The sequence below is a fragment of the Syzygium oleosum genome, unplaced genomic scaffold, assembly GCF_021117445.2.
Source record: "Syzygium oleosum isolate NSW1041296 unplaced genomic scaffold, Sole_v2.1 Sole_v2.07, whole genome shotgun sequence".
Taxonomy (NCBI): domain Eukaryota; kingdom Viridiplantae; phylum Streptophyta; class Magnoliopsida; order Myrtales; family Myrtaceae; genus Syzygium; species Syzygium oleosum.
This window is the reverse complement of record NW_026607491.1, coordinates 6,864,093-6,881,924: the sequence shown is the minus strand read 5'-3', so window position 1 is coordinate 6,881,924 and position 17,832 is coordinate 6,864,093. Positions and strand designations below refer to the sequence as shown.

The 17,832-nt window shown below is 44.8% G+C and overlaps 3 protein-coding genes across 3 annotated transcripts; 1 reads left to right on the top strand and 2 right to left on the bottom strand.

Moving 5' to 3' along the window:
• The first annotated feature begins 54 nt into the window (after positions 1 to 54).
• On the top strand, positions 55 to 2,002 carry LOC115677397 (cytochrome P450 94A2-like). The gene has a single exon (XM_030600564.2). It carries the CDS (start codon positions 154 to 156, stop codon positions 1,831 to 1,833), a length of 1,680 nt encoding a protein of 559 aa, XP_030456424.1. The 5' UTR covers positions 55 to 153; the 3' UTR covers positions 1,834 to 2,002.
• A 1,520-nt stretch (positions 2,003 to 3,522) lies between these two features.
• Positions 3,523 to 4,626, bottom strand: LOC115678287 (F-box protein At1g30200-like). The gene has a single exon (XM_030601635.1). It carries the CDS (start codon positions 4,624 to 4,626, stop codon positions 3,523 to 3,525), a length of 1,104 nt encoding a protein of 367 aa, XP_030457495.1.
• Positions 4,627 to 7,023: 2,397 nt separating this feature from the next.
• On the bottom strand, positions 7,024 to 7,650 carry LOC115677181 (uncharacterized). Its single transcript, XM_030600282.2, has 2 exons — positions 7,499 to 7,650; positions 7,024 to 7,404 (listed from the first exon to the last, which is right to left on the bottom strand). The coding sequence occupies exons 1-2, from the start codon at positions 7,544 to 7,546 to the stop codon at positions 7,168 to 7,170; spliced, it is 285 nt and encodes a 94-aa protein (XP_030456142.1). The 5' UTR covers positions 7,547 to 7,650; the 3' UTR covers positions 7,024 to 7,167.
• Positions 7,651 to 17,832: the final 10,182 nt, after the last annotated feature.

Genomic DNA, 17,832 nt, shown 5'->3' with positions numbered 1-17,832 from the left:
ACGTTAGTGTCTCTTTTTTTTTTATATTTCTATAATTAAGTCAAAGCAAATCGTTGACCGAGTGACGTCGAAGCGGGACTCCATATTTTCTCAGCTTGAAGAATCATCATCGGTCGTCGCGTCGTCCACCGGAAGACAGAACCAGACCACCCGATGACGCTCCACCTCGATCTCTTCACCCTCTCTCTCTCCTCCATCCCCTTCCTCCTCTTCTTCTTCCTCCGCCTCCTCCGCCGGCGCTCCGCCTCCCGCCGCCGCCCCTCTCCCGGTGGTCCCGCCGAAACCCCATGCCCGGAGTCCCACCCCATCGTCGGCAACCTCGTCGGCTTCCTCCGCAACCGCCACCGCTTCCACGACTGGGTCGCCGACATGCTGTCGCGGACCCCGTCGTCGACCCTCCGGGTCAACAGCTTCCTCGGCCTCTCCCGCGGGGTCTGCACCTCCAACCCCCTCAACCTCCAGCACCTCCTCTCCTCCAGCTTCCCCAACTACGTCAAGGGCTCCCGCTACCACGCCGTCCTCCGCGAGCTCCTCGGCGACGGCATCTTCGCCGTCGACGGCCACCTCTGGTCCCTCCAGCGCAAGATCGCCAGCCACGAGTTCACCACCAGGTCGCTCAAGCACTTCATCTCGGAGACCGTCGGCCGCGAGATCTCCGACCGCCTCCTCCCCTTCCTCTCCAGGGCCTGCGACGAGGGCAGAGTCGTCGACCTCCAGGAGGCGTTGCAGAGATTCGCCTTCGACAACATCTGCAGCGTCGCGTTCGGTGTCGATCCTAACTGTTTCGCCGCGGAGGAAGCATCGGAGGAGATCTCCGGCCGCAATTCGAATTTCGTCAAGGCCTTCGACGAGGCGGTCGAGAACTGCTCGTCGCGGTTCATGTCGCCCTTGCCTGCCCTGTGGAAATTGAAGCGATTCTTCAATCTCGGGTCGGAGAAACGATTCAGATCGAACATAAGAGTGATCAACGAGTTCGCCATGGACATCATCAAATCGAAAGAGGAACAAATCGAATCGGCGGCGACCGGACGAGAGAACGGCGACGAGAGGAGCCGCGATCGAGATCTGCTGTCGAGGTTCATGTCATCGAGCGCCGATCTGGAGTTCCGAAACCTGGAGGAGAAGAGGAAGTTCCTGCGAGACATCGTCATAAGCTTCGTTCTCGCGGGCAAGGACTCGACGTCGACGGCGTTGACCTGGTTCTTCTGGCTGATCGCCGCGCACCCGTTGTGCGAGCGCAAAATCCTCAAAGAACTATCGGCGGCGACGGCGGCGTCGACCACGTCGGGGGTGAAGATCTTCAGCTACGACGAGCTGAAGAGCCTCCACTACCTGCACGCGGCTGTGACTGAGTCCATGCGGCTGTTCCCGCCGGTGCCGATCAACTCGAGGTTGACGGTGGACGACGACGTGCTGCCCGACGGGACCCACGTGGGGAAGGGGTGGTTCGCCGACTACTCGGCCTACGCGATGGGGAGGAGCGAGGAGGTGTGGGGCCCGGAGTGCAGGGAGTTCAAGCCCGGGAGGTGGTTGGAGGGCGATGGCGGCGGCGACGGCCACGACGGCGATCGTCAAGACGGGCGCTTTAGGCCGGCCGACCAGTGGAAGTACCCGGTGTTCCACTGTGGGCCCCGAATGTGCCTGGGGAAGGAGATGGCGTACGTGCAGATGAAGTCCGTGGCAGCCGCCGTGATGGCGGAGTTCGAGGTTTTACCGGCGGCGGACGGAGGCGAGAGAGGGAGGAGGAGGATGGTGGACCCGCAGTACACGCTGTCGTTGGTCCTCAAGCTGAGGGGAGGATTGCCCGTTCGGCTGAGGAGGAGGAGAGATTAATTAGAAGGAAGACATTCCACGAAGACTACGAGACATTCTATGATCACTTTCAATCATCTGTATATGTATAGATCTTAGTTTTTGTACCATATTTAGATTATTAGTTTCAACCGTGTATAGGCTCTATATGTATCAAATTTATGTAGTTGTTTCTATTTTCTACATTTTTGTATTTTCTTTTATATATATATATGCTATTGGTTATCGGTTAAATGAACAAGGCGGCCATAAGCGGAAAAACACTCGTGAACACTTCTTTATTGCGGACTAGATGTATCTCCATTAGTCATTAACGTCGCGTGATTTCACAGCACTTAATAATTGCGATCATGTGATTTGTGAGGGAACGGATTCACGGGAGAATTCTATCATTAGGTGCCTACATTTGTTGGAAACATTACGACAACAATGCTTATCAATCGATGCCCAAGCGGACGAAGGCTAAAGATCGATGTCATTTTTTGTTCCTCACGTGGATTTCTCGAAAGTACTCTGCGGTTTGAAACTTCGACGGGCAAGAATGAAAGGCACGTGAAAGACGGAGGTTTTGTTTTTATACAAAAAGAGTAGCATCGATTCTCACTCAAAGGATAATTTCAACTCCAATTTTCTAGTATCGCATAAAAAGACATCTAACTCTCGCCCGAGAGACAATTTTGGCTCAACTAAATTTTCCCTCGGCTTAAAATTCACAAGAGAGTGGTTTAGGGGAAAAGTATCCAAAAAGTCATTAAACTATTGCATTGGTATAAATTCAGTCAATTCGATCAATTTAGGTCGAAAAATCGTTAATGTAGACATCGACCGTCCTATGCGGCATGGTCGGCGCTGATATTGATATTTTTAGAATAATATTTAAATATTTTATAATTTTTTCTTCTTTCATTATTATTATTATTTTCTTTTTTCTTTCCTTTTTTGCTTCGTTTGGGCAGGTGAGGGCCAGCAAGCCCTTGCCGCCCGCTAGCGAGGGTCGTAGATTTGGGTGAGGGCCTTCGCGGCGTCGCTCGCAGCTAACGAGGCCCTTCACGTCCACGATTGGGGGGAGGGCTTCCTGGCCCTCATCGGCCAAAATGAAGAGAAAAAAAAGAAAGAAAAATAGAAAAACAAAAGAAAAGAACCAAAAAATTAAAAAAATTTGTACATCAGCGTCGATCGATCGTGCCACGTAGGACGGCTGGCGATTCCGAATGGATTAAGTTTAATACCAATATGAAAAATATTTGGAACTAAATTGGCCCAATAAAAAGGTTGAAGACCAAATTGATACAAATGCAATAGGTTCCGGACTTTTTTTTTTTCTTTTTTTTTTGTACTTTTCTGTGGTTAACATACGTACAGAGACTATAATTAATGCGGTTACGCACGTCAAGATAAGCACCAACGGCGACATAGAGAAAAAAGAAAAAGAGAGCATTCAAAAAGGAACCTTCTAACCAATATCGTAAGGGAAAGAGCATATTCCTCCACACCAATCTACATCCCCTTCACTATTTTATAACTTTAGAACAGAAAGCACTTCCCCAGGACTTACAACGACGACGGACCCACCATCTTCGTGCAGGGGGGAACAGGAGGAGGAGCCTTACGAGGTTTCAAAGAACAGTTTTAAGAATGGAAGGGAATGATTGAACCTGGTTGACTAAGTCAAACGGAGGAGAATGATTGAGTGTGAATCGTCCGCCCGACCTAATCCGAGCAGTGCGGGATCCTCAACTCGTACCTCTTCTTCCTGCTGCTCCTCATCATCTCCGCCGCGGCTTCGTCGCAGGCCTTCCCTCTCCCGTCGTCGCCGCCGCCGTCTCCGCCGAAGGCCCCGATCAACAGCTCGGCGTCCCTCTCCATCGGGACCTCCCGGTCGTCGTCCGCCCTCCGAGCCGCGGCGATCTTCACCCGCTTCATGCGCCGACCGCTCGCAGGCAGGTCCAGGACCGGCGCGTACCACACGCTCACCCGGAGCGGGCCGCTCAGGCTCCTCAGCCTCTGCGACCTCAGTTCCTCCGCGGAACCCCTCTTCGTGGCGGCGGACGAGCTTTCATTGAAGCTCGCGAGCTCCTCCTCTCCCATGCACAGCTTCCCCCTCCCGGCGTCGTCCGAGACCACCACGCTCCGGAGGCTCCCGTGGTCGCGGGGGACGAAGTAGACGAGCCTGAACGACGCGTTCACGAGCGAGCACTTCGTCGTCTCGAGGATCGATTTCAGGTCGGACTCGCTCATCCTCTCCCTGACGCGGCCGACGACGCCACTGGAGGCGCCGGCTGCGGTGCTGCAAATCGACGCCGCGGAGAGGACGACGCAGGTCTCGAGCCGCGATCCGAAAACGGCTCTCCACCAGGTCAGGGAGTTGCGGACCGCGTCGTCGCCGCGCGACCTCGCGGAGCTCCGGAGCTCGACGCGAAGAGCTCGGAGCTCGCGAAACCGGTACTTGAGGCGAGAGAGCTCGGCGTAAGGAGCGACGCGGCTGCTGGAGCAGCAGACCGAAGCCGACGACCTCGGCCCGATCAGCTTGATGCGGAAGCTTTTGAAGAACCTCTTCAGAGCACGAACGGAGCTCCCTCGAGCGGAGCCACCGCCACCGCCGCGGTCGGAGTAGTCGACGGGGAGGGAGAGGGTGTGGATCTGGGGGACGACGAGGCGGAAGCGCCTGCAGACGGAGGAGCAGAGGACGAGGGTGTTGAGGTCAGCGATCTTGGAGAAGATGAGCAGGAGGAGGGCGTCGGGGAGCGAATCGAAGCGGCTCTCGCCGGGGCCGACGCGGCCTCGGGGAGGATTCGCGCACGGCTTTTGAATCATGGAGACGACGGAGGAGAAGGAGGAGATGAGAGTTTGAATAGAAATGGCGGTGGCGTGGCGTGTGTGGGGAGGGTGTTGAACGGAGGTATATATATATACGGTGATGGGGTTCACGCGACACACGTGAGAGGCTGCTACGTAGAAGATAAGGTACGTAGAATTATCATGTCTGTACTAGTAGATTATAGTTTTTTTTTTTTTGTGATGGTAAAATTTAAAAAACCAAGGTTAATATCACCAAAAACCCTAAATTGGTACATATGCGATAAATTTACCTCTAACTAATTTTTTGACCGTAAAAAATCCAAAACTAGTACAATTGTCACAAATTTAATCTCCGTTAAATTATATCAATATCACAAAAAGCCATAAACTGGTACACATGTGATAGAGGAGGGTAAAATCCCAAACTGGCGTAATCATTAATTACCAAGTGTCATGCAACTTATAAATTTGACGATAAAATTTAATGGAAGCTAACGGAGGGTAAATTTGTCATGGGTGTACCGGTTTGGAGCTTTCGGTGGTCAAAAAATTAATTTGTAATAAATTTATCACAAATGTATCAGTTTTGGATTTTTCATGGTATTAATCCTAAAAATTATGGTTAAAACCTAAAGGATAGATGACCTTTTTTTTTCCTCCAGGTAATTTGTTGGTAAAACTCGCCAACCTTTTCATGAAATTACCGACTTTCCTTTTTACGGTTTGCAGTTAGCGGTTCTTTTACCACTAACTCCCCAACATTTTTATTTGCATAGCATTCGAATTCGCAACTTTAATATGACATTACCATCCTAAGTGATTTGCCGACTTTTCTCGGTTAAATTACCGACCGGTTTTGAGATCGCAACTCTAAATCGAGTTAAAAGCCGAGGTTTGATTATTATTTTTTTAAAACAAAATTTAGCAATTTGAGTCACTGGGTTTCCCATTAACTTGTGAGAAAGTTGGAGACGACAACGGCAGTGATTAAATACAAATGATTGTGGGGTCCTTCCCAATTAATGATTTTTGCTGCCTAACTAAAAATTAATGAAGTCAAGTCAAGCATACGGGTGATTGCTCCGAGGTGCGAGGGGGGGGGGGACCAGTGACTCTGCGTTCGGCACGTACTCGGAAATATCGAGATCAAGAAGAAAAGAGACAAAGACACGACGTGCATGCGTATGTCGGATTTCGTACGATCTGACCGATTATTTTCAAAAGGCTAGGGGGAACCTACCTCGAGTCATTTGACTTTGGATCGCATCTGTTGTCCGGTCCGAAGGCCTTTTTATCGTTTCGTAAGAATCTCGAAGCTTTATATTTAGATAAAAATAATTGAAGAAAATGGCATAAATAATCATTTAATTTTATCCAATATGCAATGAGGTGTATAAACTTATAATTTGCTCAATATAATCCTTGAACTTTAATTTGATGTACAATGTGGTCCCTGAATTTTTAATTTAAGATAAACTTCTATTAATTTAAGTTCAGGACCACATTGAACATTTTCATGTAGTTCATGAATTATATTAAACATGAACCACATTGAATAAATTAATAGTTCAAGGGGCAATATTGAATATTAGGCTGAAGTTCAGGGACTACATTGAACAGATTAAAAAGTTTATGAACCAAATTACACATTGAGTCAAAGATCAATAACTGTTTGTGTCACTATCCCGAAAGAATACCCATTGTTAGATCATTTTGCATTTTCTTACGTGATAAGTAAGTTCTCATCCAGAAAAGCTATTACTACGAGGTATATGTACGTGTATATATATGACTTTTGATATTCGAACCTATAGCTCAAATGGGAAAATCGCTATTTAGTAATAAGTGCATATCCACTATTCTTATATGAAAATTTGCTAACGATAGTGAAAGAGAAAACTTACTAATATTTACTTTTCTGTATATTGAAAAGGTGCCAGCACATGAAAAAGTACCTGATTTTTTTATGGCTTGAAGGTTAATTTTCCTCATCAAAACTTACAAAAGCAAGGAATGTGATGACATGGTAAGTAACTTATGTAAAAGTACGTAATCCATCGAGTTGGAACGAGATGACATGGTCACAAATTCGGCGCACTCCATACCAAAGATGAGACGAAGTGGTAACAATTGGCCATGTCACCAACTAGTACACCCAAGGGTCAAGCTAGCAACGATGCACAAGACCAAATCTACTCGACAGCGAACAACGTGTGAAATGTCCAACAAATACCACGCGACACAACATGCACGTTAACCTAGATTAACACGATATTACCATCAATCAATCATTCGACAAGTTGAATTAAAAAGATACGTGCTAGTCTCGGCGCGCGCAATTGGAATCATAGCTGCAAGAGGATGACACAAATTACCAGCACTAGCCGAACTTCTACAGTACTTGCGTGCATATTTGTATCTCAATTCAGGAACCACCAGACATATATGAAGGTACAAAATCTGTGTCATGTATAAAATACGACGCAGCAGAAACGCTCTAAACCAACTGCAAAATGGATGATACAGAAGAAGAAGCATCGCACAGTCATCGGGCGGTCAGTGACCGACAATGGTCTCGAAGCAGTTGAGCCCGTCGAACTGAGGGGCCAACCGCGGCGAGCTCCGCAACACGCTCTGCTTCTCGGAGACGAAAGGGGAGCTTCTCAACGGCTCGTTCTCTGCGATTCTCGAAGCTGAAGATGAAACCGGTTGGACCCTTGACGAGTGCACCCCGTGGGGATCCCTACCGTCATCGCTCACTTTGCTTCTTTTGCTGTCCGAAACGGCATGAACCTGCAAAGAACCCCGACATTACCCATTATAAATTTCTGCAACCCACAGAGAGGGAGAGGGAGAGGGAGAGGGAGAGGGAGAGGGTGGGGACGACCTCAGTGGCGTACATGGCTAGAGCAGCAAAAGAAGTGGACATGGACATCGGTGAAGGGGGAGGAAGACTGAATTGAAGTAGAAGAAGAAGAAGAAGAAGATGATGATGATGATGATTGGGTGAGCGGTGGTGACACCTGAAGTTGGATAATAAGGGAGAAGAAGAGACACCTCTTTTTATATGTGGATCGCCTAAACACCGACGGCACGCCGTGTGGAGTCTGTGGACGGCAAAGCGCAAGAAAAACGTGGGTTTTATCTTCTTGTTTTGTATCGTAGGCCTATATATTTTACGGAAAATGAGTGATTTAAATTATATTTTCTTTATAAAATTACAAAAATGAATGAATGAAAAATATTTTTTTTGTCCACCGAAATGTTTAGACATAAATTGTTGTTTTCAAGTGACATAAGCGATCATATTCAGGAAAATATTTCTAAATTATCCATTCTCTGTGAAATTAAAACAGAAAAGATAGAAATGTTTAGACATAAGTTTTTGTCGATAATTAAACATTTTTCATCAACTAATTATTTCAAGCGTTACAAGCGATTATTTTTAGGAAAATATTTTTCAAATCATTTATTTTCCGCAAAACATAACGGAGCTTTATTTTTTGGTCGTTTTCACGCATTTCATGTGAGGAAAGGGAAATCTTTGATACAGTTGGAATTCTTCGCCAGTAAAACAGAAGGTCAAGTTGCAACTAAGGGTGACAAACCTTTGAGGCTGCTCATGGAATTGCCATTCCATGGAGTTACTTAAGTGGACTCTACGACTACGAGTGCGAAAAACAAGGTATGGGTACCTGACTCCTGTCCTTCTCTTGGTATAAAGGGAGCTAATCAATCGGACGCCTGGGATAATTTTTCAAGAATTAAAGATGAGAACAAACAGAGAACAACTGAGGTAAAGTGCATTCACTGTAGGACTGAGTATAATTACTCTGTTGATCATAGAACGTCTACTATGTGGAAGCACCTGAAAAAGTGCAAAAAGGGGGGAAGAACAGCATTGGTGCCAAAACTTGTGTACGGAGGCCACTTTGGTGCCAAAACTTTCAATCGGATCACTTAAGTGCCACTTCGCCGGAAATTCGACGTGGCATTTTTTTATTAATTTCTCAAGTTGATGTGGCTCGCCGGAGGCCGATGTGGCTCGCCGGAGGCTGATGTGGCATTTCTTTTCTTTTTTTTTTCCTTTTCTTTCTTTTTTCCTTTCTTTTCTTTTTTTCTTTTCTTTCTTCTTATTTCCGATGGCCGGCGTCCCGGCCACCGGCCATGGCCGGCCTCGCCGGCCTCGCCTTCCTCCGGGCGAGGCCGCCGTGGCCTCGGCGAGGGCCGGCCTCGCCGGATCTCGGGCGAGGCGAGCCCTCGGCCGGGCTCGCCCCGCCCGTGCGAGGGTCGAGGTCGCCTAGGCAGGGGCGAGCCCCCGGCGAGGGTTCGCCTCGCCAGATCTGGGCGAGGCCGGCCCTCGCCGAGGCCACGGCTGCCGCCGCGGGGCTCGCCCCGCCCAGGCGACCTCGACCCTCGCCTGGGCAGGGCGAGCCCCGGCGAGGGCTCGCCTCGCCAGCCAGATCCGGCGAGGCCGGCCCTCGCCCGGAGGAAGGCGATGCCCGGCGAGGCCGGCCATGGCCGGTGGCCGGACGCCGGCCATCGGAAATAAGAAGAAAGAAAAGAAAAAAAAAAGAAAAGAAAGAAGAAAATCAGAAAAAAATATTTTAAAAATTGAATTATACACATGAAAATGCCACGTGTCATTAAAATTTAAATATAAAAGCCACGTATTAAATTTGATCGGAATTTCTCGCCGTTGGCACTTAAGTGATCGTTTTTTCTCCGATTTGGCACTTAAGTGATCGCCGGCGTAAACTTTTGGCACTTAAGTGATCCAAATGAAAGTTTTGGCACCAAAGTGGCATCCGTACACAAGTTTTGTCACCAATGCTGTTCTTCCCCCGTGCAAAAAGTATCCTCATGCAAATAAGAAGCAAAAATTGTTTGTACCACGTAATAAAGATTTGGTTAGCGAGGTAGGGGAAAATACTGGTGCCGGTAGTGTCTTAATAACGTGGAAGTTTGATCAAGAACGTTGTAGGCACATGCTTGCTCGGATGATCATTATTGATGAACAACCTTTTTTCATGATTGAGTGTGTCGGTTTTTGTGATTTTGTCACTGAATTACAACATTTCTTCCAACATTTATCACGATTTACGGTGGTTAGAGATTGTATGAAGTTGTATTTGAGTAAAAGAACTTGTTTGAAAGCTTACTTTGGTAAGCTTAATTATAGGATTGCACTCACGACTGACATGTGGAGTTCCATTCAAAACTTGCACTATTTATGTCTCACTGCACATTTTATTGATGAAAACTAGAAGTGACATAAAAGAATCATCAATTTTGTGGTGATGCATAGTCATAAGAATAGGGAGATTAGGAAAATGGTGGAGAAGTGCATTTACGAGTGGGGGATAGAAAAGAAGGTATCCATAATAACCATATATAATGCTAGTTCCAATGATGTCGCCGTTGGTTATTTGAAGGAAAAATTTTCAAGGGAAAGGTTTTGATCTTGAATGGTGATATTTTACATTTGAGGTGCACTGCTCATACATTAAACTTGATTGTAAGAGATGGATTGAATGAGGTGCGTGATTCTATTGCAAGTATCTTAAACGTAGTTAGGTATGTGAGGAGTTCTCCCATGAGAGCTCAAACATTTTAATCTTGTATTGAGAGTGAAAAGATTGCATACAAGGGTTCAATTTTTCTTGATGTTGCCACTAGATGGAACTCCACTTACCTAATGTTAGACTGCCATAAAGTTCAGTAAAGCTTTTGAAAGGATAGAAGAAGATGATTTATCATTTTTTAAGGGAGACTGACGATGATTCTCCTCGAAATAAAGATTGGGAAAATGCTATAATTCTTTCTAAATTTCTAAAATAGTTTTATGATGCCACCTATAAGAGAATCAGTTTAAAATTCAAACTATCCTCCATAATTTCAGCCTTTTCATCGTTATAAATAGCTGTCAATTAGTTAAGATTTTCTCCATATTTTTCCTTGTACATGCACTATAAATATCATTGAAATACAGCAATGAAAATCATCCCGAAAATATTCTCTCAATCTCCCTTTTATGGTATCAGAGCGGGTCTGTCTGCTCCTAAGAGCCTCTCTCATCCCGTTTTTAACTTGTTTTTTTTTTGCCTCCTCTTTAAAAAAAAAAAAAACCTAGCCATGGCTGCCACAAACTCTGCTTATGAAACAATCCTCCCCGAAATTCCTGCAGCCACTTCAACCTGACTTGTTGCAATCTCTGCTGGTGCGCAGCTTCCCATGAAGCTGACTTCCACCAACTATGCTTCTTGGCGGGCTCAATTCATGTCCTTGCTAGTCGGATATGACCTTAAAGCATTCATTGATGGAACGGGCCCTTGCCCACCGGAAGAGATCACCCTTGGCAATCAAACAGTCCCAAATGCCGCCCACTTTCATTGAATTAGACAAGACCAACTTTTGCTGAATGGGATTTTTGCTTCCACTTCCGAAGCCATCATTCCCCTTATTGCCTCTTCTGCAACATCTCAAAGTGCATGGAACAAACTTGCAACACTTTACGCAAGCAAATCCCAATCCCGCGTCATGCATCTCAAGGACCAATTATTAACGGTTAAGCGCAACTCTCGTTCTATTTCTGATTTTTTACAGCAACTAAAATCTATTGCAGATGAGTTGGCAATGATTGATTTACCTCTCCATGACGATGACCTTGTCATCCACGTTCTTCAGGGATTAGGACTGGAACACCATGAAATCGCAGCGGCGATTCGTGCTCGTGAACACACAATCACTTTCAAGGAACTTTATGACAAATTAGTCGCCCATGAAATATTCCTTCAACATGAAGAAATGGTAGCTGAAGTCCTGCCGGTAACAACCAATTTTAGCACTCGAAACGCTCGAGGTCTGAGAGCCCCATCCCGATGGAACAATTATGGGCGTTCTGAAATGCCTGCTAAAGACTCCGGAAATTCCCTTGGCACCCGCAATTCAGACTGTCGAAGAGATCACAGAAGTAGTGACTCACGGTCTCCATAGCACAACAGCTCTCGGCCCGTTTGTCAATATTGTGATCGCGTAGGACACTCCGCCAAAAATTGTTTCCGTATTCGAGACGCAATCCGTGCTTCGGTTGCAAATGTTGCAACCGGCCCAAGTTCAACCCGAGAAGTGGGTTGGTTGATTGATTCAGGAGCATCATATCATGTTACAAGTGATCTCGCTAATTTATCTCTATGTAGCGAGTATGAAGGCCCGGATGAGATAGTCATTGACGATGGCTCAGGTTTGAGTATCACTCACATTGGTTCTACTATATTAAATTAGCCGCATACTTGCTTTCAATTGTCTAATGTTTTATGCACTCCTCACATAACCAAAAATTTAATTTCGGTTTCACAATTTTGTTGTACTAACCGAGCCTCGATTAAATTCTTTGCCTCTCATTTTTTGGTGAAGGAACTTTGAACGGGAGCAACGCTACTTCGAGGAGAACTTAGAGATGTCGTTTATCGGTGGCCGCCATCCTCTTGGCAGCCACATGTCTCACACATGGCTTTTGGTTGGTGAGCGGACGCGAGCAACTAGGGGTGAGCAACTTGGACCGCCCAAACCGGGACCGGACCGGACCGGACCGGACCGACGAGTTTGGTCCGGTTCTCGGGACTATCGGTCCGGTTCCCGGTTCCTAAAAGCGGAACCGGTTTCCGGGCGGTCCGGTTCCCGGTTCCAAGGGGGAACCGGACCGGACCGGACCGGACCGACTATTTAATATATATTTTTGTTATTTTTTTCTTTAAAAAAATAATAAAATGTGAACTAAACTCTAAGTGAACTTCATTATCATAAATTCATTGATAAAAAATAGTAAAATGCGAATTAAACCCTAAGTGAACTTCATTGACATAAATTTATTGACAAAAATTAGTAAAATGTGAACTAAACCTTAAGTGTTTGACAAAAAAAAAAACCCTAAACTCTAAGTAACCGGTTCCATTGGACCGGACCGAAACCGGACCGGACCGACGGTCCGGTCCGGTTCCCGGTCCTAGAACCAATCGGTCCGGTCCGTGGTTCCCAAAATTGGGAACCGGTTCTCTCGGTCCGGTTCCCGGTTCCACCTTGGAACCGGACCGGACCGGACCGGGAACCGCTCACCCCTACGAGCAACTAAGTGGCACGATCGGTTAGGTCATCCATCCAACGATATTTTACGTCATACCATTTAATATTTTTCACTTCCGTCGTCAAATGAGTCTAGCCTAGGAAATAAGTTACCATGTGCTTCTTGTCGTTGCAATAAAAGTCATAAACTACCATTTCATTCTTCAACTTTAGAAGGTAGATATCCACTTGACTTATTGTACACGAACGTTTGGGGTCTGGCATCTACTTTATCTATTGATGGTTTCTATTATTATGTTATTTTTGTTGATAATTTCACTCGTTATATTTGGTTTTATCCCATCCACAACAAATCCGATGTTGTACCTATTTTTGAACAGTTCAAAACACTTGTCGAAAAATAATTTCAACAAAAAATATGAACTCTTTATTCCGATGGGGGCGGGGAATTCATTAAACTCAAACCATTTTTAGCAAAACACGAAATTTCATACATAACCACACCTCCATACACCCCACAACATAACGGCACCGCTGAAAGGCGTCACCGGCACATCGTCAAAATCGGATTAACCCTACTGCACGAAGCCGGCCTACCTCCCACCTTTTGAACCTACGCCTTCCAAACCGCTACATATCTCATAAATTGCCTACCCACAAATATCCTTAATCTTTAGTCTCCATATCACCGCCTTCTCGGCAAACCCCCGAACTACCTAAAACTCCGAATTTTTGGATGCCTCTGCTACTCGTGGCTTCAGTCATACACAAAAAACAAGCTTTTACCACGCTCCCGCCCATGTATTTTTCTTGGTTATTCTTTAACTCAAAGTGCGTACAAGTGTTTTGATCCTATTACCCAAAAAATATTCCTCTCACGTCATGTTGTCTTTGATGAAACCGTCTTCCCATACCCTTCTTTGAACCTACCCTAGTCCTCCCCCTCATTCTCAGCCAAAACTCTTCTTCTTCAGTCACCCACTGTGCCATATATTGCTTCTGCTCCGAACACGCCATCAGTGATGATAAGTGCTCTTCCTAGTAGCCCAGCCGACGCGCAAGTTTTGCCAGCCAACCTACCCGATAACTCAGTAAGTGATCTCTCCTCTAATAGCGCACACACACCTCTATCCGATGCACATACCATTAGCGTCACACCTCAAACCTCACCAAGTGACAATCACCACCCAACCAGCAGCACCTCCACCGGAACCAATGTCCCACCAACCAGCCCCACACTCTCCCCACTCTTAATCGAACCACCCCCAAACTTGCCAAACCTGAATCACCCTACCCGCACCCATAACATGATCACACGCTCTCAAAACAATATTTTCAAGCCTAAACAAATACATACACTCACCACAAAACATCCCATACCTCAAACCTATGAACCAAGTGGACATACTCAAGCTTTGAGTGATCCCCAATGGCACTCCGCTATGTCCGAGAAAATCAGTGCCTTAATTCGAAATGGAACTTGGGAACTAACCCCAAAGAATTCTTCCATGAATATTGTTGGTTGTAGGTGGATCTACAGGATCAAGCGTCGATTTGACGGCAACATCGAGAGATACAAGGAGCATCTTGTCACCAAAGGATTTCAGTAAAGACCGGGAATTGACTTTAAAGAAACCTTCAGCCCGGTTGTCAAACCTACAACAATCCGCATCATCCTCACTCTAGCACTCACTCGAAATTGGCCACTGTGCCAAATGGATGTAAACAACGCGTTTTTTCAAGGAACGCTACAAGATAAAGTGTTCGTGGAACAACTTCTTGGTTTCAAAGACCCCGTAAAACCCGACCATGTGTGCAAACTCAAGAAAGCTATCTACGGGCTCAAACAAGCTCCTCGAGCCTGGTACAATGAGTCAAGTGCATTTCTAATAGCCAATTCATTTACTAATTCCAAGGCCGATAACCCCCTTTTTATCTACTCACACAATGGCATAGAGACATATTTCTTGGTATATATTGATGATCTTGTCATTATGGCAACAACACTCGGTTTCTCAGTGATTTCATTACAACATTATCCAAGCTTTTTTTGGTCAAAGATTTGGGGACGTTAAGCTACTTCCTTGGAATCGAAGTACTTCCCATCAAGAATGGTCTTTTGCTCTCGCAACATAAATACATACGGTATCTACTTGAAAAGCATAAAATGGCCGAAGCAAAGGATGTTGGGTCTCCAATGGCAACTGGTAATACACTTACACTTCATAATAATTCGGGGTACACATCCGCAACTGAATTTCGGAGCCTCATCGGTGCCCTTCAATACCTCCTAATCACTTGACCCGGTATTTCGTTCGCTGTCAACAAATTATCTCAGTTCATGCACAAGCCAACATTACATCATTGGTCTACCGCCAAACACCTTCTTCGATATCTTAAAGGTACCCTATTCCATGGGCTTCACTTGCGGCAAGATACAAAGTCCATTTTATATGCTTATTCCTATGCAGATTGGGCTGGTGATTCAGATGATAGGACTTCCACATCCGGCTTCATTGTTTATCTTGGCGCCAATCCTATCTCTTAGAGCTCCCGCAAACAGCGGTCCATTGCCCGATCATCAACAGAAGTTGAATATAGAGCAGTTGCCGCTACCTCATCGGAATTACTTTGGGTTCAAAACTTGCTCACCAAATTGGGAATACACTCACTTGAAACACTCACGATATACTGTGACAATATTGGGGCCACTTATATGTGTGCTAATTCGGTCTTCCACTCTTGCATAAAGCACATTGCAATTAATTACCACTTCGTTCGTGAGCTCATAAAAGACAGACAATTGAGAGTCTCTCACATTTCCATACATGACCAACTAGCGGACATCCTTACCAAGCCACTATCGAAACAACGCATGCAAACACTTCGAGTCAAGATCGGCGTTTCCAACAGAAACTCCACCTTGAGGGGGCGTATAAAAGAATCAGTTTAAAATTCAAATTGTCCTCCATAATTTCAGCCTTCTCATTGTTGTAAATAGTAGTCAATTAGTTGAGATTTTCTCTATATTTTAGTTATTGCCATCCTTGTACATATACTATAAATATCATTGAAATACAGTAATGAAAATATCATGGAAAATATTCTCTCAATCTCCCTTTTACCACTAAACGTATGTTGGGGAGTTCATATGTTACTTTAAATGATTATTTTAAGGGTATAACTATTTGAATCATGCGGCAAAGCTATAGGTTTAAAAATGAAGGAGAAGTTTGACAAATATTATGGGAGTTTGGATAAAATAACCATATTGGTGTTAATTGCGGCTGCGTTGGACCCTACAAAATAGTTGAATAATATGAAGTTCTGTATTGGACAAATTTATGATGATGAAGCAAAAATTAATAAGATGCATGATAAGGTGAAGCTTGCCTTGGAGCGTTTGTATGAATTTTATGAGCAATTTTTTGTTGGTTCTAGTAAACAAAGTTTTGGTGGTTCAAGCGTGAGTACTAGTAGTAGTGGTTCCAATGCCAATACTGATAACAATGAAGGTAACAATGAGGATGACACCCAATCTTAGCGAAAAAGCTTTCTTCACGTGAAGAAAAAAGTGCTTGATGAAAACAAATCTAAGCTTGATCGGTATCTTGAAGCAGAAAGTGAAAATGTCATTAATCTTGACCTTTTGATGAGGTGGAAGAGTACCGGGTCAAAGTATAAAATCTTATCTTCGATGACTCGGAATGTTTTGTCCAATCAAGTGACTACCGTTGCTTCAGAGTTAACTTTTAGTATATCTGGACGTGTGCTTAACAGCTTTCGAAGTTCTTTGACTCCTAGAGTGGTGGAAGGTTTGATTTACACTCGAGATTGGTTGAGAGCCGTTTGCGTGCCGATTAATGTTGAAGAGTGCATTGAGAATGCGGAAAAGTTTAAGTTGGATAAGTCGTGTATATTTCTTTCTATCTAGTAATTCATTCACATATTTATCTATTGAGTGAATATTTTAGGGCCACGCTTTTTCTACTATCTCTATGGCTAAAACACTCTTTAACACAGTGTTTTGACAATATTGCCCTTTGTCGGTCTCACTTTTTAGCATCTTTTGTCATTTTTTATTGATTTTCTATTTCTTTTCTTTTGGGTCCCACATCCACTTTTCTTAATCTTCTTCCTTCTCTCTGTTCTCTTTCTCTTCTTTTTTGTTGAACTTTGTTCTCTCTCAAGAGGAGAAATAGAAAATCATGAAGGTCATATCCTTGTGCTAGCATATCCTAGGCAGGGCCACAACAACCTATCGCCAGGACATCGGCAAAGCACTTTTCCTTGACTACCTTCGTCTTCGTGGCTACCGATCTGACTCGCTCAACCTCAATGTAATTCACGCTCTTTGCGAGGAAATTTAGCAAATTCATCGATGGATGTTTTCGACAGATAGATAGGGAGAAGGCAAGGAAATTGATTGTCAGGCTTTGGGAGATAATGAAATGCCAAAAGGATTTGCTTGTGAGCAACGCTGCTTTTGCAAATTTCATTGATTCCTTGTGCATATAAGGGTTTTTTTTTTATAGAGTTTTAGATTACGGAGAGTATGCCTCAAGGATGCCACCCTCAGCTCCCCATCACCCTTCCCAGCTTCTCCTCCTTATTGGTGCAAACTCCTCCACATTTGCCGAGTTCATCAAATGCAAAGTGCACAACCTCCTCATGCTCTGCCAATATGTGCCACTCTCCGCGAATACCATCCCCTTATTGCCATAAGACATGTGGCGCATAACCTTCACTCAAATGATTCAAGAAGGTGCTGTCGTGGGTTATGAGGACCAGTTTAGTTGCCTCCGCCTACACAAGCGTGGAAGTCTCCATTTCTCTACCTCTCTATAGCTTTGAGTGGTTACTCGAGAAAGAATGTAAAGAAGGAAGAAGACAAGGAAAGTGAACATGAGACCCACAAAAAAGAAATAGAAAATTAATAAAAGAAAAGGGACACGACCAGAGATAATGTAACAACACTTTTTTAAAATATTGGTAGAAGAGGAATGCTAAAAAGTGAGACCCACAAAAGGTAACATAGTCAGATTATTATGTTTTTATTTTTTTTTATGTTGATGAGTGTTTTAGCCATAAAGGGAGTGGAAAAAGCGCGGCCCATACTTTATTTAATCCCTTTTTTGG